Source organism: Pteronotus mesoamericanus, unplaced genomic scaffold (assembly GCF_021234165.1).
Source record: "Pteronotus mesoamericanus isolate MK-2021 breed Mesoamerican mustached bat unplaced genomic scaffold, CSHL_Meso_final contig_94, whole genome shotgun sequence".
Classification (NCBI taxonomy): Eukaryota; Metazoa; Chordata; class Mammalia; order Chiroptera; family Mormoopidae; genus Pteronotus; species Pteronotus mesoamericanus.
Genome location: NW_026555285.1, coordinates 27,011,859 through 27,038,297, shown reverse-complemented (window position 1 = coordinate 27,038,297; position 26,439 = coordinate 27,011,859). Strand labels below are relative to the sequence as shown.

Below are 26,439 nucleotides of genomic sequence, written 5' to 3'. Positions count from 1 at the left end.
GTCATTCTCAATTTAGCCTCATGTTGTTTTTAAGCATAGCTACCCTATCTGTCTTTACAAGTCAGGCAGTGAGCTTTGTTTTTGTTCTTTTCATTATTTACAAAACACATTTTCACTGACAAACTGAAAAGGACTTTCTAAATATTAAAAAAGTAGATACTTATATAACATTAGCAACTAGCTTTGGATCTTAAAAGAAAGGTATGAGGACAGTTGATTACTGTGCAAGACAGGTGAATTAATTATAGAGTTTTAGATAAGAAAAATCAGTGCTTTCTTGTTTACTACTTTCTAAATCTTCAAGGGTGCCTGATGATTTCGAATTCTTTAAGTATAATGAGCATTCTGACCTCCCTCTGGGGCAAAAGTGAAGTTATTCTGAGCGATCCACATTAGGGCAAGCATTTCTTTCTTTCCACAACCTATTAGGAAATAAGGAACTAAATACAGAGCATTCCATTATTCTTAAGCGATTTCAGACTGACTTTTTACCCACAACTTGAAAACTGTCCTCAGATTCTCACTATCTTTACCCAAATAAATAATTTGATAGGAAAAAAATCAGATGCATAAAACATACGCATTGCTTACATGTGACTTTTCTTCAAAATAATTTCTTAATAATCATAAAGTGAGGGGATGTGTTTTCATTTACATCTGATTGCAAACAACGAGCAGAGATGGATCTTAAATCCTTGAAGGACAGCTTGAAGCGCTCCGGCTCCTCTTTAAGTTGGCAGACGGCTGCTTAGTAGGTTTTGGAAAACAATGCGAGTCATCGCGGACGAAATAGAATATTAGACACACAATCTAACGGTAGTAGAAGAGAAGTAGATAATCTCTCCTTCTCCGATCGGCACTTCAGCGTCTCTGGCTTTTCCTCCGTCCCTCCCACAGTTTCTTTCCTTATCCCCCCCCCCCCGCCCCCCACGCCCCTTCCCTCCTCCTTTCCTCGCTCACTCGCTTTCTCTCTCGTGCCTCGCGCTCTCGGAGTCTCGGCTCCGAGTTCCTGGTTGGATAATTTGGGTTAATACTAGTGAGTGAGGTTTTTGCGGCTTCAAAGGGTATTTCAAGTTTCCGGAGCTCCTCCCCTCTGCACCGTGTGACAACAACAACTCGTCCAGCCGGCAGCCTGCACTTTTCAGCTCATTTTCTCTCTGTCATTCCCCTCTCAATCTTTGATCAATGTACTTGCCAGGGAGCACCCAAGTCCTTCAAACCTCCTCCTTTTCACCTTCATCCTTAACTTTGTGCTAGAGCGGGACCCACACAACAACAGCCGACCCTCCCGCCACCCCCCCGCCCCAAACCGGCCCCCGATCCCAGCCCCCGGAGAGGACTCGCGTTTCGACTTGCGGGACACTTTTGTGCGTTTCTCTCCAGAGCGCCTCTCGCGCTCGCCCCTCCTGCGCTCGCTCTTTCTTACCCTCACCTCCTTTTCTCCCCTTCTCCTCGTTCTCTCCTGGAGTTGTTGTGGTTGCTGCCCCTTAGCTCCTGCTCTCCCGTCTCCCCCTCGCCCTCCCTGGGGTGTGAGGCAACTTTGCCCCCCGCTTCTCCTCCTCCGGTTTCCCCTTATATGTGACCATGGCAGTGCCGGCGGCTTTGATCCCTCCGACCCAGCTGGTTCCCCCTCAACCCCCGATCTCCACGTCTGCTTCCTCCTCCGGCACCACCACCTCCACCTCCTCGGCAACCTCGTCTCCGGCTCCGTCCATCGGGCCCCCGGCGTCCTCAGGGCCAACTCTGTTCCGGCCGGAGTCCATCGCTTCGGCGGCGGCGGCGGCGGCGGCGGCGGCGGCCACAGGCACCTCCACCGGCGGCGGCGGCGGCAGCGGAGGCGGCGGCGGCAGCGCTGGCAACGGAGGCGGCGGAGGCGGCGGCGGCGGCGGCGGCGGCAACTGCAACCCCAGCCTGGCGGCCGGGAGCGGCGGCGGCGGCGGGAGCGGCGGCGGCGGCATTAGCGCTGGCGGCGGCGGCGGCGCCTCCAGCACCCCCATCCACGCGAGCTCCGGCAGCGGCAGCAGCGGCAGCAGCAGTAGCAGCAGCAGCAGTAGCAGCAGCAGCAGCAGCAGTAGCAGCAGCAGCAGCTGCGGCCCCCTCCCCGGGAAACCCGTGTACTCGACCCCGTCCCCAGTGGAAAACACCCCCCAGAATAATGAGTGCAAAATGGTGGATCTGAGGGGGGCCAAAGTGGCTTCCTTCACGGTGGAGGGCTGCGAGCTGATCTGCCTGCCCCAGGCTTTCGACCTGTTCCTGAAGCACTTGGTGGGGGGCTTGCACACGGTCTACACCAAGCTGAAGCGGCTGGAGATCACGCCCGTGGTGTGCAATGTGGAACAGGTTCGCATCCTGAGGGGACTGGGCGCCATCCAGCCCGGAGTGAACCGCTGCAAACTCATCTCCAGGAAGGACTTCGAGACCCTCTACAATGACTGCACCAACGCAAGGTAAAGAGTTGGGGGCAGCCTCCGCCACCCGGGGTCCCTTCCCACCCGCCTCCTCGCTCTTCCCTCGCTCCCTTCCCCGTGCCGCTCGCTCCGCTCGCTCCGCGCGCCCGCGAGCCGCGCGCCCGGCTCAGCGCGGCCCTCTGCCCCCGGTCCTCCGGGCCGGCCGGCTGCTCCAGACCCTCGGGGAAGTTGCCGCCTCACCCAGCCCAGATCTCGCTCTTCCGGCCCGGTCCGCCCCTTGCCCGCCTGCCCCCAGGGGCTTGGCTGCTGGGGGACGCGGGAACCCCCAGCCTCGGGGCGGAGGGGACGGGAAGGAGGAGGACTCCTTTCCAGGAGTCACAGCCCCTCCCTGGGCCGCGCCAGCGTCTGGGGTCCCCTCTCGGCGCAGCTGCCCTTGTGTGGGCTCCCTCGGACCCCCTTTCCACCGCGAGTCTCGGGACACCGGCAGGGCTGGTCCGTGGCGCCCAGCGGCGTCCCGGGGGCGGAGGGAGGTCGTGACCCTGCCCGGCAGGGTTCGGGAAGCTGGAAGACTCACTTCGGGAGAGGAGCCAGCGCGGTAGTCCCGGGTGTGGGCCACTTCGAGGTCGGGAGGGGTACGCCTCAGAGGCCGAGAGGCCCGGGGCAATCCCGAGGGACCCGCAGCGAGTTCAGCCCCGAAACCTTGAGGGGAAGCCCGCCGAGGGGAGGGGTCTGCTTGTGCGCGCATGTGTGCGTGTGTCCGCGTGTAAGCGTGTGCTTGTGCAAAGTGGATAAAGGAGTACGTTTGCCCCGGGGCAGATACGAGAGGACCCGCATGTTTTCTTCTGTAGGGGGAGGTGATCGGGTGCCTGTGACTCTGGGTTGCTGAACTGGAGACGTGGGGAAGGAAGACCACAGTTCTCTCTCTATTTCGCTCGCGCTCTACCCCGACAAGCTGTTCTTTGCTTTGCTTTGTTTCTTTTCTTTCTTTTTCTTTTCTTTCCTTTTCATTTCTTTCTTTTCTTTTCTTTCTTTTTTTTAAATCAAAGGTTAGTAGCTCACGCCATGAGCAGGTGCAGGCTTTGCACTGGGATGCTCTTTGGATTTCTGTACAGAAGCCAGGGAGGTGGCTTCCCCATCCCGGCAAAGCGCGCGAACCCTGGAGACCGCGGGACCGGGAGCCGGGCCAGACCAGTTTTATGCTAATGAACGTTCACTGGGGGAGGACCTACCGAGAGGGGGCGGGAGTGGGGTAACTTGTCAGTTTCGGGGTAGAAATGGTCATTTCACCCACTTTCACAGTTCCGCTTTGTCCTCACCGTTCGCTGCAGAGGGAAAAGTTTAGTGCCGGGAGAAAGCGAGTAGGGAAAGTTGGAGCCCAGAAGCAGGCGCGTGAGAACTGCGCGCAGAATTTGCGAGGAGACTTCCACAGCTACCAATGAGTTTAAAGCCCAGGAGAAGGAACGGAGTTTTACTCTTTGAGGGTGTGCGTCCCTTGCAAAGTTAGGGAAACCGAGGTGCGAAGGGAAGAGGAGTAGGTAGAGACCAGAAGGAAAAGCCAGGTGAAAAAGCTCCTAACGATTTCTTCCTTGGTAGAAGACACCTGGCTAGTGTCCCCAGGAGGCTGTAACGAAAAAGACGAGCTCCAACCCAACAAATGTCCCATCTTGACCTAGCCAGAAACTTTTCGTGTTTGTTTGCCATTATTTGCCTGGGGGGAATGAGTGTGTGTCTGTGGTTTGAACATTCATTTCTACCATTTTGGGGTGACTCTTCAGATCGTGCGCGTGTACAGTCACGCGTGCGTGTCCAAGAGTATGGACAGGTGGCAGTAAAGATTTAGGGGGAACCTTGATCACTAAACGTCATTTAAGAAGATAATTGGAGTCCTTGGACGTACAGAAGATTACAGTGTTTGCCAGAGATCCTATTCGATTCAGGGCAGAAGATTGTTACGGAGTTGTTGTAAGGAATGCTAGTTGCAATATGAAGCCAGTTCAGATATGATTGTTATAAAACTATCTATCCAGTAAACTGTGAAGCGCTGGTGTTTTTCTCTTTAGTAAACCACTCTGCTCTGGAATCCTCTGTACTAGATAATTAATGGGCATTTCCCGTAACACACACACAAAAAATTGCTAGAGAAAACTTCCTTCAAAGACTGCAGCGTTATAATCAATGAAAATCAGGTAGTGTTACACATCTTACAATTATTCCCTTGTTGATTTGTTTCCTGAAATGTTTGCTTAGACTTTGAAATTGACCTCTTCATATGATTGGAGAATATTCTTAAAGTTATCTGCAAAATTTATTAATTTTTTTCTGAGGTAAAAATTGCTTCCTGGACTTTTATAAACTTTTAGAGCCAAGATAAGTTAAATTCAGTAGAACTGTTTATCCCTTCGAAAAACATATCAGTACTCTAATTACATTTCAATCATCTGGTCTTTGCAATAAATATGTTACTCTAAAACTCTATTTCAGGTTATTTTTAAGTTATATGTGGTAAGTTTGTTGATTTCCTACTACATCTTGATCTTTTATCTTTTATCAACTACAAGAGTTACTCATACCCAAATACATGCAAACACAACAGCCCTTAACCTTTGAAAATGTGTAGTTGCAGATCTCTGCCTAGGTTTTCCCAACTCTGCCAGTGACTAAGAAAATAGAAAACTTGTAACTGAACCCTCTTTCACCAAAATATTCTGTTTACAGTGTAGTGCATTATTAATTTGCATTATAACTACCAGTGTTATTGTCTTATTTCTTAACTCTAAAAGCAATTCCTAAAATATTTTGCATATTGAATTTAAAAAAAATCAAAGTTACTTTTTGTCCTTCGAATATAGTTTATGCCGTTGCATTTAAGATCTTTTTTCATTCACTTAGGCTATTGATTTCTTTCATTCTGTTTTCTTTTCTCATCTGGCTCCTTAAGAGACTATTTAAAGAAATGATTTATGCAGAGAATATGAGAAACTGTGCAAAAAGGGAAACTATATAAAGCAATATCTACATAGTGTATAAGAAACATGAAATATTAGCACTCTCAGCTTTTTATAAAACATGTATCTAATTACGTGTCTTGGTAGCATTTAGATACCAGGGAATCTGAGGAACCAAAATGATGTTATAAGAAAGGTTCAAAAACTTGGCCAAAGTGGCTCTGTAAGTTTGCAACAAACCTCAGAGTGGGATTAATCTGCTTGGGGCTATTGCATCAGTATGCTCTCTATGAAAACTAGAATAATTGTTGAAGCCTTCTGTCATTACCACAAGGAGATGAAACAGAGACTATCACCTGCTTGATAGTAAAGCTAAAAGTGAGGGTCTCAAAACATGAAAGAAAATGGAAGGAAATATATTTAAAAGTTGTCAAAGGACCAGGGCTGACCTTGATCAGCTTCCTTCAATTATTATTTTTAAACTAAACATTAGTTGCATTAACTTGGCTGTTGCAACAGAGGTCACTTAATTAACTGGTAACCATTAAACAACAACAACAGAAAAGAAAAGTAATTATGTACATAGTCAAGTCTCTGTATGAGTCAGTCTTTTGTTTGTAGACTTGGGTTAGGATGCAATTTTCTGTGAATTCAGGTAACCAGAAGTGACTCTTTAATTTTATCTAAAATGCTTATTTTTTTTTTAGTATTGCCAGAAGATGATTTTGTCTCAGAATCTTTCAGATCAGATTGTAATTTGGGTACTATGTAACCCTAGATTTGTGGAGTTTTTAACTTGAACAGATTCCAGTTAATCTTATCAGACATTTTATATGCATATACATATATTCACGAACAGTATTCTTTTGTCCCTAAAGTTAATAACATCCAAAGACAGCAAATGGGAAGATTTTACAAGTCTCTTTTGTTTAGTTGTAATATGTGGATGCAATTTTAGTGTAAGAAGTATAAAATATTTTCCAATTCTTGGCTCTATCTTTTTATAATCAGGAGTTTTAATAAAGATGGCACACGGAACCAGTCTACATTTATTTAACATTTCCCCCATTTCGCGTTTTTCAGTGGCGTGCACTTTTAAACTTATGCACTGACATAGAAAGTTTCAACACAAATACAGATTTACTTCTAACAGATAATTATGATACTTGGCACAGAGAAATTAAAAAATTACTTCAAATGAAAGAAGAGAAACTATGCTTTTGAAGTTTTTCTATTACAGTCGATTAATGGCTCCTATAAAGCTTAATGTTTCTTTTTATAACATTTCAAAAAGAATATGACATAATTAGAAGACTAAGGCCTAAATACAAAAGTTTAAGTTTGGTTCTACCACTTATTTCTATATACTTTAAAAAATATTAGTAAATTGTAATTTAATAACTAATATATACGTAACACCTGAGAAAATTCTAACCTAGGATTTACCTTGTTCAGTCAAGTTATATTGCAAAATTCTTGAGTTATTTGGATAATGTCTTTCAAACCTGTTGTTTTTCTTGGAGATAATCTCCAGTAATTTTGTAGTCATTATTGTGAAAAGTACACATAGTTATGAAGATGTTTTACTTTCTGACCTTCACAGATTATTAGTTAATGCTCTGAGACACTTAATGTGATTTGCACATATGATGTTTTATTTGGTGAAGCTTCAAATATTCGTGGAGAATAAACTACCTAACAAGGTTTCTTTCAGAATTCCCCTACATTTTTTTGTATTTATATTTAATACACATTTCTTAACTCTTCATTTGATTCGTCCAAATCTGCTGTTGTTTTTTGTTTAATGTACTACACTTCACATAAGTTACATATAAACTACTGAGACCAATATTAGCCACTCTCTTTTTTTCCTTACAACGTCTCTCAACCTCCTGAGATGTGTCACCCAATATTGATTAAAGTCTTGGCCGGATTTGAGCATAAATCACTCTTCTCTTTGGTGATTTACCATGTGTGATTCACCAGCATATGAAAACATAATATGCTTTATTGTTTTTCATTTGATGTTTTGTTTTTGGAATGTAAGTAGCATGTATAAATTAGCTTAATGTGGAACCAAATAGTTGTTATTTTAGTAACAATTTGTGTTTTGACTATCAATTAGTATTATTTTTTATTTTCAAGTTATTCTACTAAATTGTTTCATATAATTGCCTTTGTTAATCAAGTAAAATGATCATCTAAATTGCACTGTATTAGCAACATAGAACACATGTATTGCAAAATATAGTAAGAAATGAAACTCACAGGCTGTAAACTGTCTCCTATTTATACTTGGAAGAAATTCATTTGAAGTATGCCTTCTAAACAGGTACAGGTGAGTTTTCTAGATTTCGTTAAATATTTTGATTTTAAGGTTTTTGTTAGCTGGTTTTCTAAAAAAGTTAAATGTTGCCTGACTTTTATCTTTCAAGAATTTTATTTTCAGAGTGTTTACCGAAAAGCAGAAAGTTACATCAAGTTACGTAACTTTAGAAATGTAAAAAAAGATGATGTTAAGTATTTGGGTATTTAAATATGTAATTATTATTATTTATTATTTTATGTTTGAACTCTTTAAAACTGGAATGAATTTAGCAAGTGCCACCATGTGCCATTCTCTTAACTACTAAGCTACTACATTGTGATTGGTTAGTTATATATGCATGAATACGTACATATTTATGTTCTTGCCTAAATGCTGCAGCATAAAAATTCTAGCTAAGAATGCATTAGAAATTTATATTTGTATTTCAGACTTTGAGAGTACATTAAGGAGTCTCTTTGCCATTCTATTTGTTAGTTCAATTTTATTTTCAATAAAGAATACCCTGAATTAAAAGCTCACCTAATGGGGTTCAGATAAGTGTAATGTCAAAGGCTCAGATCTGCCTAGGTAAGTCTCAGGAATAGCAGAGGCTTTGTGAACCTATATTGTGCTTAAATTCCTTTGCTTTACTTCTTGATTTGACAGAAGCATTTCCAGTCAAAAGTAGTTTTTTGCTACAGTAGCTGTCTTTTACTTTTAATTGCTGATACTTGCTTTTTAGTATATGTCACAGTATAGGAAATACTTTTATTACAATAGTGTAATTAGCCTACCAAATTATTTCGTGGGAAAATAAGAATAGCAAAGATAGTATATTTGTGTTTGGCCTAGTAATTAGTTATTATTAGATTAATTGGTGGGTCATTTTATTTTGATACACCTATTTACTTTGCGAAGGTTCTGAGAATCTTTTAAGGGTATGTCTATTAAACTTCATGATTTACTTTCTATCTAAATGTGCAAATGACTATGAATAGAATTTTCTATCCAGTGTAGATTAATCAATTAAGCAATCAATCAACGAAAGCTCATTTTTTTTCAAATTAATGATGGAATTAAAATTAGTGGAATAAAATAGCAGATAAATGTCATAATATATAATATAATCGTATATAGAGAATGACCCATATCACCACTTAATGCAAAATCAGGGAGCTTGAACAAGTGCATTTTAAATTTCTTGTATACTCTTGATTTGGATTTACTTCATAAGAGGATTCTAATTCATCCATTAAAAACTTCATACGTATATTTCTCTAAGTTGTACACTGAAATGACCAATGACTAAATTTTGTTAAAGGTGTGGCCCTGTTGCTTTCTGATTCAAATGAGGCTGGATTTGATCCAGGATATTAAGCTGGGATTCTCTTGCATATTTTAATGTATGTTACTTGAGTGAAAGTTGTCAAAGACAGCTTAAAAACTTACTGTCATTATTTAATTGGTCTTATATTTTTATATTTAGAAGTTTATTGAACTGTCTAAAACTATGCAACACGGCAACACACTGAATAGCCAGTTGTTGTTTTTTAAATAAAGTTTTAGAGAGTAATAATTGAAAAACAAAGAGCTTAACTGAAGCACCTGAAACATATTATTCAATATTATGAATACAATACCTGCAATACACTACATATTTCTAGGGGGGAGTCAACACTATTTACTGTGATTTGTAGAATATGACTTTAATGTGACTATAAGTAGGCATATAATAATCTTGTAGTGGATTTAAAGGTAGTATACATGTTTCATACAAAATTGGATAGGTTTTTCAAGCATGATTTTTACAAAGCAATGTTGAAATAGGTAACAAAATAGATTAGATACTTTTGGTTAATAACATTGAAGAATTGAGAAAAGTTTTCTTTTTCTTAATATAAATGTATGAAGGGGCAAACAAAATATTAAAATGCGACAGTGTAATATCTTTTCATTTGTTTTCTATCAAATGTTCCTAAATAATTAGATTACCTTTTCAGTCACAACAGGAAAATAAGACTTTTCTTCAAGGACAAACAAAATATATCAGGAAAAAAAGAGTACTAGTTTAAAAGGAATGATTTTATGGAAGCACAAAGAAGCACTTGCAGTGAATACCCACTTATCGGTTTAAGGAATACTAGTTACTTCTTAAGGTAATGAAAAAATCTCTAGAATATGCTAATTAGGAAGTACTTCATTATATTCACATATCAAACAGATGAATTATTTTGTTGAAATATTAAACTGATTGTATTGTGGAATGGTATTATTAGCAACAGCAAATTGCTGTGTTATTTATATTCTTGTATTTCAAAGACATTTTGCTTAAGTATGAGCAAAGCAAATCTTTGAACCCATCATAACTCTGCTAAAATATACTGATATATTCAACAGTATTAATTCTTATATTTAAAATATATAAATTTTCTTTAGCTTAATTCTTGGAATTAGAGTTAGGCAGTATTTATTTAATAATACCTTTGAATTTTAAATGAATAACTTAGAGCACTTTCAATTGTCATACATTTATTCTAGGGTGGATGTTCTTGTGTGTGCAACAAGTGTAAAATATGTATCAGTATTTTAGAGATCTTTGGGGTGGCCATTTTTGTTTAAATTGACCTTAGACCATTTATAGCCTGTGTGTATATGCTGAAATAATTATTTCTTTGTTAGAAAAGCCTTTCTACATGTCTGTGTGTATGTATACACACACAGACACTCATGCACAGAGAAGCATATAGGACTGGCTCTAGGAAAATAACTTAATAAAATGGGCTTTAACTTTGCTTTCTGTGATTCACCGAAATATAAAGTAACACATAAATCAGATTCTACTTGATTTGTTGACAATGTAAAATATATTTAAAATAATTTTATGGTGGAAGAAGTAATTTACATTTAAATATTTTAAAATATAATTACACAATGTTATAAGGTTAGTAGGACAGTGATTTAAAACTTTTCTTAATTTTCGTAGACCTTTATCTTTTATGATAACTAAAATGTACTTTTAATCTCTATGGAAAATACTTATGTCTGAAAATTATTTTATTTGTGCAAAATAGATGTTAAGCTATTAGGTACTAGAACCTGTACATTATTGAATGACTTTTAATGTGCTTAATGTCATTGCTCCATTTCTTTTAGTGGTTTATTTCATTGCTGCTTGCACTTTAGAGCAAGCGTATCTTTTAAATCAGCGGATAAATGATAGAAAAACAATTTCATAGACTAAAAAAAATGATTGCTCTTCTAAAAGCTTTGCCATCAATAAGATGAGCTAGGAATGAGGTCAATGGGTTAATCTGCAGGTCTACATAAGGAGATGTGTATTACCACTTCTTGTAGTGGACTGTAATTGTCTTTGAAAACACCTGGTAGAGGTCCAGTTAAATTGAAATCAATTACTTTTTCAATCATTTCATGGCATTTGTCAAGTCATTACATCATTGGTAAAAGTGCAGGCATGTATGCATTTTCCTTTTTTTTTTTTGCAAAGTAGAAAGAAGCTTATAAAACAGTAACTACTTAAAAGTTTCAGCCTCATTTAAAACTTGTGGAATTGAAAAAAAGACTTGTGTATTATAAATGTAAAATGATATTTGGTAAGAAGCTCATCTTTGCATTTAGATATCTAAGGAAAAAGAAGTACATTTCACATTATTTTTGCATCATCTAACTATGCATATATTTCCAAAGGAAAAATATAAGTAACTAAAAGTGGTTTCAAAATATTTTATGATGTATGAACTCTGAGACGTTTATTCTTACCACCTCTGGAACCTCTGACAGGTGCACATTATAATAAAAGATGAATATGTGTCTGCTGTTCACTCATTTTTTTCTTCAAACCATGGACAGTACATGCAGATTTGAACTTGTAGCCAGGAAGAGTGCTTCCATGCTTCAAATTGCCAAAAGACCCCCAGGGATAGAAACTTGACCTGCTTTTATGAAACCATAGAATTACATTTATACAAGTTACCCCAGGGGAAGGGAATGAACTGATCCTGATTCAAACCTTAATATTGGAACCTTCTGGGTCAGATTTGACTTTTCTTTCTGTTAACACCTGTTTGTCTACCAAATTTCACAAGTAAATATTCTTAGAAAATTTTAAAAATATTATTTATGAGTGACGTTTCACAGGTAAACCAAATATTTACCTCAATTTTCTATCAAAATATTACTTCAAGTTTTCCCATGTTATTAAGTTTTCACATGTTACTTTTTAGAACAGAATATTGACCTTTTAAATATACATTCTAGATGTAAGGAGTTTAAACATAAATTTGTTAGTTGCACATGAAAATTTTGAATTTGTACTTTTTAAAATTAATGTCTCTCCCTTGAAGAGTCAGTCCAAATATGGGGAGAAACTTTTTTTAAGGCATTATTCCTGTGATAACTTTTCAGAATAAGGGTTTTTATATAAATATATTTAACTTTTATTTTCTTTAAACATTTTAAAGGGTTATATTTCTTATTTTACTTTTAGTTAGGCCACCTGAAGGGTTTTTCTTTCCTTTTGTCACTAATAGTAACAAATGAAGATGGTCATTGATAAACTGGATAAATAAAAGCCATTTTTATTTTAGTTGAGTTCACTTTAGTTATGTGGATTGGCCTAAGTTGGAAAACTGAAGTTAATCATATCTTCAAAATTAAGAGGAATTTATGTATGTAATAATTGGCTTAATTGCTGGAATATCAAAATACTATATTATACATATCCATGAATTAATAAGTAATGTAAAAGTATAGGGTTATAGTATCTTTCTGTTTATAACTGAAGGTATTAAATGACCACCATCAGATTACAGAATCTCCTCCATATGGAATGACTTGCTTTCAGTCTATACACATGTGTGCCTACCCATACCTGAATATATGCTGTTACAGTTATGGTGGTTACATAATTCTATGATTGGATTTTAGAATTGAGGTTAACAAGTTCTTTCCCCAACTAAAAATTAAAAAGAATTTCAAAGACCTTTTTTTTTTTTTTTACACCTAATGTGGATAAAATCATTTGGATAATTGGTCATTTTCTTCCATGAATCAAACATATAAATTCCAAATAAAAATGGTTATAATGAATCAATTCTTGGGACTGGAGAAAAAGCATTGACATTTTTGCTGGGTTTGCCAATTTCCTTACTACTGTAAGGCCTGATCATTAAGGAGAAAATATTTAGTGTTTTAAACATGTGTTTATTCTTTTTTGCTGGCTGTCATGTGGTTAAAAAAAAATATTTTCACTCTAAGCTAATATTTTTCTACCTTGCTTCAACACTTATTATTTGAATGAAGTTCAAAAATTTAATTATTTGAATGTCTCCTAAGATCATTTTCATGCCATACTTATAAAATAACAATATTTGATTAAATATATAATTTACTTTGAAAATTTGCCCGTGCTCGTTTCATGGTGATCTAAATGGCTGTTGCTCTTCATTTCCTCTCACTGTGATGGAGGAAGGAAAAGAGTTAGGTCACATGACTCAAGCACATAATGCTGTCCTTAAACAGACTCTAGTTCAGGAAAGGCAACCTATTCTGACTTTTGTAATGGTGATAATATGAAGTTTCTATGACCTTTTTTGTCTTCCAGTGGCAGTCTACAGCTCTATTCCTAATAATGATTGATGGTAGACCACATGGACTGAAAAAGAAAATCGCCTTAAAAAATCTTGCTATAAACTTATAAAATGTATGAGAGATGGAACTTTTGTATTTTAGATCACTTTCCATAAGTAGAATAATGCTTAATGTTGTATAGAATTCTAAATTATACTTAATACAAGAAACCTTCAGACACCAACCTAAATTTCATTTCCTTAAATATCTTTAGCATTCACATTATACTCAGAATAATCTCCGTTTTTGTTTTTTGGTTGACACTCTAGTGAAATTACACACGAAATGTAAACACTTTTACCATGAAATTTACCTGCAAACCTTTAGCCAAAAAGTGAAAAAACTGCATTTTTGAGCTGTTGATATGTTGGTGAGTTCCCCAAATTCAACAGTGTAAAAATATAATTTGTTTTTCTTAATGTATTTTATTTCAAGTTTAGGAAATAAAATTAAAATGGAGTAAACATCTTTTCTCTCTTTTTTGGGGTGTGGGATAAATAAGGGCCCATGACAGGGATGCTGTTTGTTTTTCACAAAAGTTGTTTGTGATTTCAGGTACTCTTGGGAAATCTCTTGATCAGATTCACATCTGTTCCTGTCAAAGTGGGTGCTAAGATACCGGTCACCCAGCAACCATGTCCAAGAGGGAATTGGGCCGATAATAACTTCAAAAAGGAATGACAGATGCTAGATTAGGATGAAAGACAAAACGCATGAAAAATGAGCTTGTTAGAATCAAAAATTTGTTCAAGCACCTTTATGCAAATTGAATGAATATTGAATATTTTCATGCAGTAATTTCTACTTTTTCATTTGATTGAAAAGAAAAGAATAGTGCCTTAAAACTCACAAATGTGACTACTTTCTTTTGTACTAACCAACATGCAAAGCCGAATCTCATTTTAAAAAATCAGATTAGCCACCTGGGTTCTTATATCTCTGCTAAGTATGTTACAACGTTTTTCTTATAACAGTGATACTCTTTGGGACACCGTGGTTTATCTAATTTTTTCATAAACAGTCTACTGTGAATTAAGATTATTTTAGATGAATATAAATCTATTTCTTGAGAAAGCATTTTAAAAGTAACCTTATCCTATTGTCCTTGAAATTGCTTAATGTACATTAATAAAAGATCACTCAAGATGAGTTCACACCAGAAGCACAGGCTTCTCATTGACTGGTTAAATAACAATGCAGTAAAGTAAAGCAGGGTGGCATATCCAAAATGATAAGTAGACAGAAAGATCTCTTCAAAATTTAAGATGCTTTTGATATATTACTAGTTTTTCTATTGAATAGTTCACATACTAATCAGAATTTAGAAGGGCCTGATAAAAATGTAGTGATTGAGAGAGGTTTCTGAGTCTTGGTTTAGCAATGTCTAATGTGGTCACGTAGAGAAATTGATTTTCTTCAGAAATTAATTAATTTTTCATATCGCCCTAAGCTGCAGTTAAAAAGAGTGCATACTTGTCTGTTTTCTTCCAGAAATATTGCCTAATCATATTAATACCATTGCCCCAAGGATGAAAAGATAATTGTACAAATGCATTTGGAAATATGTATCACTGAGTATTTATGATTAAATTATGCAAATGATCCAGCTCTCATCCTTTCCAGGCCTAGATTGTCTAATTAGGATTGATATGCTGAATGGATGTTCCAGAATTTGAATACAAGCATGTCCAAAGAGCAGAAAATTGGAAATGACAAGGCTGCAACCCAAAGAAAAGTGTCTTTCGTTTCTATACTTTGTTAATGTGCTGTTAGCAGTTGAGGGTTTTTCCGTCCCTCTGGCTATTTTGTGACTCATATGTCCTTATTAGAAACAAGTATGCAAAATGAATTGAACTTTAGCAAATAACATTTCATTTCTATTTGGTGCTTATTTAAAAATAATAATCCCCTGGTCAAAAGAACATCACTGTGAAGTTGATTCAAACAACGTAAACTTACTCTTAATTGACTTAAAAAAAAGGAAAAACTTCTTCAGAGTTGGTATTTTAGCTTTATTTCAAAGCTAGCTCTCAAAACTTAACACTACACCAATGCAGTATTTTCTAAGAATATGCTTTCTTAAATCTACCGTTTATTAATTTATTCATTCCTTTGTTTACTTATATGCCTATCTCTTTATATTTGGAGAAAATTGTTTAAGCAACAGTTTTGATTAGGAAGGAAAAACAGCACTTTAAATGTAACGATGTTTGAATTTTAGGTCCTCAGCAGGCTTTCTCCCTCATTGATTACACTCATTCATCTTAGATGGAGGGTGGCAGTGAGGAGCTAGGAAGGGACTGAACTGTTAGGACTCCAGCCTTTGTTAAGCAGCGGGTAGTCACTGCCTCTGAACTCGCCTGGCTCCTGCTTTCCATCTGCAGGATGATGGATTGCTATGTTTAATACATTTCAGCTTTTGTCTGTCATAGTGTGGACAGACAGTACTATCAGTGATTTCAGCAGTGATTAGGGGACCATTTCAAACCACTCCTATTGGCCAGACAGCTTCCAGGAATGTCTGATGAAACATGCTCATTGGCACTCTAGCCATGTAAATGTGTAGTTTAACTAGGCAGAGATTGTACACTCTGGTTTAAACCAAGGCAGAAGCCCACTGAGAGTTTTACTAGACTACTTCTCCACTTTAGAACAAAATTACACAAGACAACATGCTAAGGACGTTTTGGGTCTCAAACTAAAATATGCATCCTGAGTGGTCCTACCTTAAGATAAATTTGTATTCTTTAAATAGTAACAACATGTGCTGACTGGAAGGATTGTATCCCACAGATTATGATGTCAGTTGTTGCTATACTCATCAATATTGAGCTGTTTAGCTACGTTGGTGGGGGTTGAATGGGAGGACTATGTTAAAGCAATAAGACATGACATGGCATGTGCTATGCTGGGATTTGCTGAGCTGTTGGGGGCTTTGTGGTTCACAAGTCCAAAGAGTGAATGATATCAACAATCAGAAAGACACCATATATTTTCCCCAGAGTGTCTTATTCTATTTATAAAACTGGTGCAAAGAAAATACAATTAAATAAAAGAAAAATTCTATTAAGCCATTAATAACATTGATAGGGTTTTATTTCGAAAATTTAACATATAAATAATTGAATTTTACTAATTCTATCATGATACACCAAATGTAATATAAATTAAAACTTAAAATATTATAAACCTGGAGTTTTTACTTCATAATAGGTAATTATCAAAATATTAATTCAGCCAAAGTTTTGAAATAAAAATATAAATCAGAAGAAGCTACCTGCATTAGTAGGGAAGGTTAGACACAAAGTTTAGTTCATAGCAAAGATCTGATGAGAATAAGAACTCCAGATCCCAGATTATATTTTTCCTTATTGATACTGTTCTTAAATCACACAATTTTCACCTGAGATCCTTTCAGTAACAGTTTTGAATATGATTACAAATATACAAACACACACATAGCAGCACAAATACACAAATAAACACACATTGCATATCCTTTGAACCAGTTAAGTAGTTAAAGTTGTTGGCATTTTGGCGTTGCTGATGTAGTAACAAGGACAGGGGATGCCATTACCTCTTGGGAGAGTGATAAAAACAGTCATATTTTACAGATTATCTTGTTCTTTGTTATATTTTAAGGTTTGTCTTATTAAAACAATGTTCAACTTAAAAATTGTGCATTCATTCACCATATTCTAAAGGAATCATTTGTCAGAGTAAAAACAAAGGTATGGCTCATCGTATACTTTGGAATAGAAATTACGTAACTGGGCTTAATTAATTTGGATTTTTTTAAACAAAACTATTCATAGTTTATATAGCACATATATGGTGAAATAATGTGCTACCCCTCAACCTTTTTGTATTCACATACTCATTCTGATGTGTGGTTGTCAGATCTTTAGTCATAGAATATTGCATATTCATTTAGTGGTTCCATAGTATGGGGTGGGGCAGGCAGAGAAGCGGCAGAGTGTTTATTCTTTTAGAGAAGGATAACATATGGGGGCAGCTATTGGCAGGTCACATCTCCTGAAATCACTGTGATGTGTGGAATTTCTGTCAAGTCAAAGGGAAATGTTTGGTTGAGGCTGTTAGCGTTAGGGTTCCTGGCTCTGAGCTCTCAGCAGCAGATTGAGTAGAAGGAAGAGGAGGTGTTGAGTGAATATGCTGTAATAGAATCACATGGAATGGCCAGACCCCATCTACCCTGCTACATTTATTGCTTTAACTATTTGTTAATAAATTTTAAGGAGTTAATTAAGTCAGTAGAGAGGATAAAGAACCTTTGTGGGAGATAGACCTTAAGAAGAGCAAAGGAGCGCTTAATACCTTTTAAATGCTATAGACACCCCCTCCAAATATTATAGAAAATACAAGTGTTTGGCAAATCCCGGTATCTGTTTTACCCATAGGTGAATGTGTTTGAGCTATGCAGAGTCAGATCTTTTATAACTTTGGGAGTGTAAGTGTGTGTGAGTGCGAGTGCAAGCGTCCACTTGTGCACTCTAGGTTGCCAACCCTTGTTATATACACTGTTGTTCTTATGTTTAGTTAAACACCATAATTACAAAGTAATACAAGTCATTTGTCTTACTGTGGTTAAATAAAGAAAAAAAAATATGTGCTAGAAATTAAATGAATGAGTTTCTCATGAAGCTAAATGAACGAGTTTGCTGTCCCGAAATGTTTCAGAGTAGAGGAACATTAGAATCCCCTTTAATCTACCCCATCCATTTCTAGCCACAGTGTGAGTGCACTGGCTTCTGCATGTGTACACAGGACCTCTAGCCTTAGTGTCCAGCTGTTAGTGTTTGGTAGATCCACACGCAGGGGGAAATAAGGAGTTAGGCCAGCAGGTTCAACTTCTTATTTCTCAGTAGCTTCCTCCAATGATTCCACCTCTAATGAGGTGAATTACTACTGCGTGAAAAAGGAGAAAAAAGCGTTTTGGCTATCTTAGCTAATAAATCACATTGACTGCATGGCTGATCAGATCAATTGTGCATAAATCAGTGCCTTAAAAAGTCTTAAACTAAGATTCTACCAAAGACCGATCAATTCACCAGCTTGTTTAAAGGCATGGTCTCTTGCCCATTGCAAACTGAACAAGGAGTCCACAATACTGAGATTGTTAATATGCTGTCAAATGTTGAGATGAATGTTTTCAGATCTCAGAGGCATGAGTGTGATGAGTAAAACATATCACAGGCATATCCCATCAACCGATATATTTTTGTCTTTTCTAGTTAGTTCACTTTTGTTAGGTGAGCAAGAAAATTTAATTCTCAATACATATAAGAAAACTCAATTTTGAAAGCTTTATACACAATTGTAATTTTGGGGAATTATTTCTCACAAAAATATCATTATGTTATTTTACATAGAAATCACGGTGACTGAGAGAAATATTTCATTACTGTGGTAGTTGTAGATTTCAGATTTGCTGATTTGTAGGCAACTTAAAGTCATGAGAACAATCAGGAAACTTGATTTCAGGTTCTGACTATATTACTTACTAGCTGGGGGATGTTGAATAGTAAATGGAACCTACATATTCTCAAATAAAATGGAGGTAATAAGGATAACTCTTCTATTTATTTAAAAAAAGGTTGTGAGGATAGGAATGTGATAATAGTTACTTGAAAGCACTTAAGAAATGCTAAGGTGCTTTTCAAGGGTTGTTATTTGTTTAGAATTCCCAATTACTTTTTAAAATTGAGATAAAATCTACGTACAACATTATGTAAGTTTAAGGTGTACAATTATATACTTCAAAGTTGCTAAGAGACTACATCTTAAATGTTCTTGCTCAATTACATTTTTAAACTCCTTTACCAGAACAGCTTAGAAAAGCATAAAGAAAATCAACTTTGGTTCTTGCTATCACCCTTTTTTCTCTTCTAAGGAAATAACACTGAAATCATAACAATTAAAAAGAAGAATCTTTAAGTTCTGCAAAATTATGTTTTTATAAATACAATATTTATTAAAATTTTATTGGTATTATCTTTTAACAATATTAAGAATAACAAGTTAGAATGGTTAAATTTTTGAAAAGCAAGAAAGGCAAAATATAGCCATGGCATATGCAAAAGAAAAACATTATTTTGGAGGGAATGACATTCAATATAGTAACTGTTAATGCAATCCTCTATGAAAGCAGGAGATAGTATAGAAGTTTAAATCAGGTATTATTGAATCTTTGATTTCCTTTTAAGTTAGCTAGAAGAACATTCTATTATGGTTAAGTCTCTAAGGGTCTTATTAAATTAAATACATAATTTATAATTATTCTCTTACAAGCATCTCAAAATCCTGAAAATGATTATTTCCTGTAGTCTCCTGTTTTGAAAATAAATTTAGGATAAGCATTCAAGCATCTTAACAAAATTCATTGTCTGCAAAATATTTTGTGAACTCATCAATATAATGTAATGTTCCCTATTTCAGAATACTATTGTTCTGCCATTGACTGTAGATTTATGACAATGTCTTGACATTTTTGTAAATTATGAAACACACATTGTTTCTCCCTTGTTATATTGTGAAATTTAGTAGGTTGTTGAAATTGTGTCTGATTGATTTTCTCTTTGGCATTTGTCTACAAAAGCATCTCATGTCTGAAATTCACCAGAGGAGGGGAAATCCAGGTGGATTTCTTTTGCTGTACTTTCCTTTATGTACCTAAAGTTTTGAAATATTTGTGTCTGCTGTTAACAGTTTTAAATGCAACTATTGAGATGCTGCCTGATAGAAGATGGTCTGGCTATTTCTTGAACTCATCGATTAATTTTAAAACTGAAATGTATTTAATTTTGGGGGATTAACAGTTACCACCCTGGGATTATTTTAGAGTATTATCTTGTAGTTATTCTTGTTAAAACTGTCAGGTACTTTGTGGCACATAGTAGACACTCATAATAAGTGTGTTTGACTCCATATAAAACTTCGTTTGTATATTATTGAATATATTAAAAATTTTTAAAATAATCTTCACTTAAGAACATTTTTTCATTGTATTTTAGAGATAAAGGAAGGGAGAGAGAAAAAGAGAAAGAAAGGGGAATAAAGAGAGAGAGAGAGAGAGAGAGCGAGAGAGACATTGGCACGGAAGAGAAGCATTGATTGACTGCCTTCTTGTACATGCCTGACTGGGCAATTCAGCCCACAACCTGAGTATGTTCCCTGACTGGAATCAAACCTGTGACTTTTCAGTCTACTAGATGATGTTCCAAACAACTTAATCACATGGCCAGGGCAATATATTAAAGTATTCTTATGAGAGTCTTAATTTTAGAGTGTTTTGATCATGACCAAGAAATTAAAATATTAATAGAAATACATATGTTTTCGATTTTTATGTAGAAATAAACATATTTAATATTAGTGCTTAAGTCTAAGTTGTCTTTAATTCCTGAACTTATCCCATGTTTTTGTAGTAGTTTAAGCACAAATATTTAAACTTTGTAGATGTTCATGCACACATAATTTTATAAGAAATGAGATTTTTTTGTCTATCTCAATTATTATTAAGGTCTATCCATCAGACTAATTGTAAAAAGTAACCAATTATATAAGTGTTGAAACAACTAAAATTTGAACTGAGTGGACAGACCAAAAATAAGAATATATACACTTGCAGTGTAAAACATCATCAGTGATAATAAGAATTGTAGTTACTAATATTAGTGACTTTTATTTGGTACAGATAAGTATCTTTGAATGTTGTATCTTTAATTTCCTACAATAGCCATAAAAGGTACCAGCTTTTAAAGAAGACAAGGACACCGAGAATCAGAGCGGTTAATTAACTTTACCATAGTTACACAGCTAGAACATTTGGACAAGTGGAGGAAATAGAACCCAAGCAATCTCATTCTACAACTTTTATTTCCTATGTTTTCCTATTCAGAGAGTATTTAACCAATGACTCTGATCTAAATTATAGTTTGAAGATTATAAATTATTTAGAAATACTAATACAAATTTCTGTGTGTATTCTGTATATCTATAGCAATTTAGTAGTTTTATGGGAAAACACCAATAAAGTTTATAGGTCTAAGATTTTAAGAAACATTTTTACATTTACAAAGATATAGAACAAGCTAGTTGTTATTTATTTCTTTATAGGAAATACAGAAGTAATATTAAGTTTTACATCCATTAGCATTCTAGATTAATTTTCATTGTCTCTTTAATTTTGTGATAGTAGCCTAATTAATTGAGTTCTTCCAAGTACAAAAGTATATTCTCTTACTCCCTTTTTATTCCTTAAATCTTGTTATAGTGTGTTTTTAAAAAATCTTAAGTTTATTATCATCCAGGGAACTCTTACCACACAACAAACCATACAGATAAGGTCAAATTTGCTCATAAGAGAAAATTTGAAGTAATTTCAGTGTAAGTCTAATACACATTTATGCCTTGAGATTAGTGGTTATCAGTGGGGAGAAAGTAATATAAAAGTGTAACTGGTTTATAATCCATTGTAATTCCAGTCCTTTCTTGGCAGATTCTAATTCACCTTCCATGCCTGTTTTACAGTTCTGCCTGAGTGTGTTGTTAGAGTAAACCATTCTTATTATTGAGTTACAATGTCTAATTGATTAAAATGTTATTTTTGAAAAACATTTATGTGGGTGTATAATTGGGACTTAAACATTTGTATAGTAGATGAAGCCTTCTATAGGCAGAGTTTTTAACAATAACTTCCCAGTTTTTATACCTATTTCTGGGTGCGGTCTGTTTTCCTTCACGTGTTCTTTGGAATAAACTTCATCATCCCATCTCAATTACCTACCTGGATGCCTTCTTCTATCCAGGTAGTTTGCCATTCTTTTTGATGTCTTCAGATCTTTTTAAAATTTTTTTTTTCACAGCAGAAAAGGTACTTTGATATTTTGGCATCCTCATACTCCATAGGAAGAACTTGTTATTTATCAGATTGGCACATTTCTGTGAAGTGCAAGTTCCTTGGTGGGGTAGGTGTGTCCTCTGCTCATTTTGTTTTATTCACTTTAATCAAGTGTGGGAAATAATGTTCTTTTTTTTAACCAGGTAATTAATATGTAGCGAAAGCAATGGAACTCTTGTTCCAGAATATCTACATTTAAGGTAAGGAGTCAATTGCAGTAGAGCTAAATATATTTATTTCTTCTGGTAATGTTTAGTGTCTCATCAAAATCTTACATAAGCGATATATTGCCTAAATCAGAAACAAAAGGGTATTATTTCTTTCTAATTCAAAGGAGAAAGTATAGACTTTCTATATAACATGTAACGATGATTCCTATATCTTAAATGGTGGTTTGCTGAATGACATCTATTGTATGTTGAAAAAGTGGGATGCACCATAACATTTCTAAAGTTGTATACTGATTCGTAATTGAGCCTATCAGTGGACTGCTCACAGCGATTTTCCACTGCCACCCTTCTACCCCTGCTTGCGTGCTTGTCCAGGATGATTTGAACTATTGACTTACAACCTTGTGTCATTTCAAGCTAATGATATTATATGAAATGAAGTAAATTCTTTAATAAACCTCAGTATTGCTGCTTTAGAATGATAATTTTAAGTATACCAGAATCATTCAGTTTTAAATTCTATTAGTTCAAGCTCTGGGGAGTCTCAAAACTTTACTTCTTCCTTTGCGATTTTCAGTGCTAAGATTCAGGTGAGGGACTCTTCCATAGAAAGACTAGGATGCGCTGAAGAAAGCAGTGCCATTTTCAATTTTTCTAGAGCCCTCTCTCTTGAAGGTCTGGCTTTCTCCTTTTCCTCCTCTGAAATTTGATTCTTTGCATTTATGACTTCCCTAGGGCAACAAGTCGCACTGCTTTGCAAATAGTTTGCTTATTTAAATGTTTGTAAGAAACAAGCGTGGTATACCGGGTTTAAGCAATGGGCAGAGCTCACGGTAACCTTCCTAAATGACCTCAATGAAATGCATGGTCTGTGTCTTTTTCTTTGCTTCAACCTACTGTTGCATCAAAGAGCGCTGCAGTTGAGACTTGATATGTAGTATATTTAAATTGAACTTTTATCTTCACTTGTTTATGGTTAATAAACAAGAAAGCCTTCTTGTTTTCATTGTGGTATGACAAATTTGGAATTTAGAGCAGTGTTGTGTTTTTAAGATAAAATAGGATCCAAGAATCATCATGTCTGTACTTTAAATCATTTTCTAGTTATACAGGGCTGTGAGAAAGGAGCCGTGCACACCTTTTGTAATGTTGAGGTTTCAATATTGAAATGACAGAAGCACTTCTTGTCCACTAACTGTAGCTCTCTATTGAAAATTAAGATTTCTTTAGATGGGCTATGTCTCGCACAAGCACTGACCTTGTTAGCCACTGCTCTAACAAGATGCCCACACGTCTCTGAAAAGTCACAAGAATAGATAGATATCTTTTGTTTGGGAAGTCATTTTTTAGCTTGTTATCAATCTTGGTGAGTAAATTGTAGGAGAAATATTTTAAAATTAACTTTGGGTATTAGGTATTTCGGTATCTCTTGTTTTGTTTTGTTTGTTGTGTTTTTTCTCATTTTCACTCCCATTTCCCCATAATCCTTCAGTTCTTGACCATCTTATTTTTCAACTCTCCTTGGGATTTCTCTGCTACTCACTTTGCTCAGCTATCAGTGCCCATTACAAAATTTGCACTATGGAATGGTTTTTCCTATTCTTTTAGCAGTATTATTTTGTGTGTGCCTGTTTACTTACAGTACACCAGGCAGTAACCTGAGTACATTTCTTATCTTATTTAATCTCAAGAGTCCCATGTCCATTTTACAAGAGTGGAACTGAGTTACTGAGAAATCAAACAAATCGCCCAAGGCAATAGGTGTTAAAAGAGGAGCTTACCACAGGGACCCCAATTTCCAAATTCTGCACTCCTAACTACTACATTATACCACCACTACTTAACTACTATACCAAGTTTTTATCATAAGGAAAGTTGCACAAACCCATTTAAGCTTCAGTTTCCTCATTTGACAGTCAGGAAGCCTAACACCTAACCAACAAGATGAGGGTTTAAGGAAAGGAGACTGAAAAATTACAGTTAAATGATGTAGAAATCACAAACTACATACAGGTTAGTAGGAATTCAGTAAATGTCCTTTGCTATTTCTCTGTTTTCCAGGTCAAATTTGAGAAAGAGAGATCAAGAGTTGGCACTCAGTCAGTCAGTGGGAAGGTCATAGTGTTCAACTTCCTGGCACCAGTTCTATAGTGGCTTTAGAAAACTATAGATTGTTTTCCTATTCCTAGACAGTCCAGTCCTACTCAGTAGCAATATTTGTTTGAGTCCAGTGTCACAAACAGGTGTGTTTGTTTACATGAGACAAACACCATCAAAAGCAGACTCAAGACTGGCAGCTGTAACTCAATTTACTTTTCAGCTGTACTTCACAGTATGTTCATGGTGAGAAGTACTTCTATTCAAGCGGCCTTCCATTGGACTAAGAAAAATGGGCATATCCTGGTGCTGACCAAGAGCAGAAACTTAAAAAAAAAAACCTCACCTGAGGATATGTTTATGGATTTTGGAGAGAAAGGAAAGGGGGAGAAAGAAAGGGAAAGAGAGGAGAGAGAGAGAGAAATAGAAGGGAGGGAGGCACAGAGGGAAAGAGAAACATGGATGTGAGAGAGAAACATTGACTGGTTGCCTCCTGTAAGCGCCTTGACAGAGGATGCAACCCACAGCCCACGTATGGGCCCTGTCTGGGAATCGAACCTTCTGCCTTGTGGTGTATGGAACAAAGCTCCAGCCCACTGAGCCATGCAGCCAGAGCTAAACTTCTGGGTTTTCCTAGACATAAAATTAAATAAGGAATTGTTTCCTTATTAGCAAACTGGGAGAGCTGTGTTTTTAACATTGTATTTTGAGTTGTCGCACCATACATGTAAATATTAAATTATTATATTAGTGCTGTCAGAAATCTGGGGGGAAGATAGTGTGATACATAAAAGGCAGGTTTAAGAAAACAACAAATAAATTAAAAAATGGTTCAATATTTACAAACAGCTTCTAGTTAAAGTCTTGTGGTTTCATGCCATTCACACGTTTTGGGTTTCAGAAAATATTATGGCTATTTGGAAAATTAAAGCCTTCCTTATAAAGATTACTTTTATAGGCTTCTAAAACATAATCTATTTCCTTGTTCATGTAGAACAACTGTGCCACCATAATCTATTGAGATATAGGCTAAGAATTTTTTTATGCCCTCCCTTAATTTTATACATGCTCTTTATCTTTTTAAGACAGAAAAAATAATAAACTTTTCCTTCAAGTCCATAAATCATTTATCTTTTGAAATCCAAGCTTAAAGACATGACCATGAAGATAATTAAAAACAAATTTATCTGTTCAGATAGCAGAATGGCCTTTAGAACTTTACTGTGCCCTTTTTACATGTTTTATTCGCTTGCTCTATTTTCATTTTATCACTTACTTCACCTTTTATTCATTTTGCATTTTGCATCTTTCATTGTTTTTTATCTTAATTTTGTAATTTTAGGAAATTAATGAATTTAAGGCTTCTGAAACTGAAATTAAAGCTAAATAAGCAGATATATACATACAAATGCCTAAGATGATATATCTGTGTGTGTGTGTGTGTGTGCGCGTGCGTGTGTGTGTGTATGTGTATATGTATTTAAAAAGCCCATGCTATTTTCCGGGGAGTCTAGGTTGGCTTGGTTAGAGTTTGAAGTATATCTGTTAATCAGGGGCGAGAGAATGGCAAGTTTAGGAAAGGCTCTATGCAATATGATTAAGGAATTTGAACATAACATGGTAAATGATGAAAAATCATCAGGAGATATTTTGGACAATTCTTGATTGGAGAATGATATAATTGGATTTGTGTTTTGAATAGGTAACTGTGACCCTCATAAGGGTGAATTAGTTAACATTTTAAACTAGAAACTATTACAGAAGTCCAATTTGAACTAACTAAGGATTTAGTGTAAGGCAGCAGTAGTAGGAATTGAAAAATGAAACAAAAAGGGATTACATTAAAATAGACTTAATGAGATGTTTGGGGCGGGGGGAGTGAGTTGAGGGTAACTTTCTAGTGTTTGACCAGCAGTGCTATCAGTTATAAGACCAAGAGGAGAAG

The 26,439-nt window shown here is 36.3% G+C and overlaps 1 protein-coding gene across 1 annotated transcript in view; it reads left to right on the top strand.

Moving 5' to 3' along the window:
- Positions 1-1,416: 1,416 nt before the first annotated feature.
- Positions 1,417-26,439, top strand: part of DACH1 (dachshund family transcription factor 1) — a 389,583-nt gene continuing 364,560 nt past the window's right edge. The window contains exon 1 of the mRNA XM_054586415.1: positions 1,417-2,447. Coding sequence (XP_054442390.1) covers positions 1,585-2,447 — 863 coding nt within the window. The 5' untranslated portion in view covers positions 1,417-1,584. The remainder of the gene's footprint in view (positions 2,448-26,439) is intronic.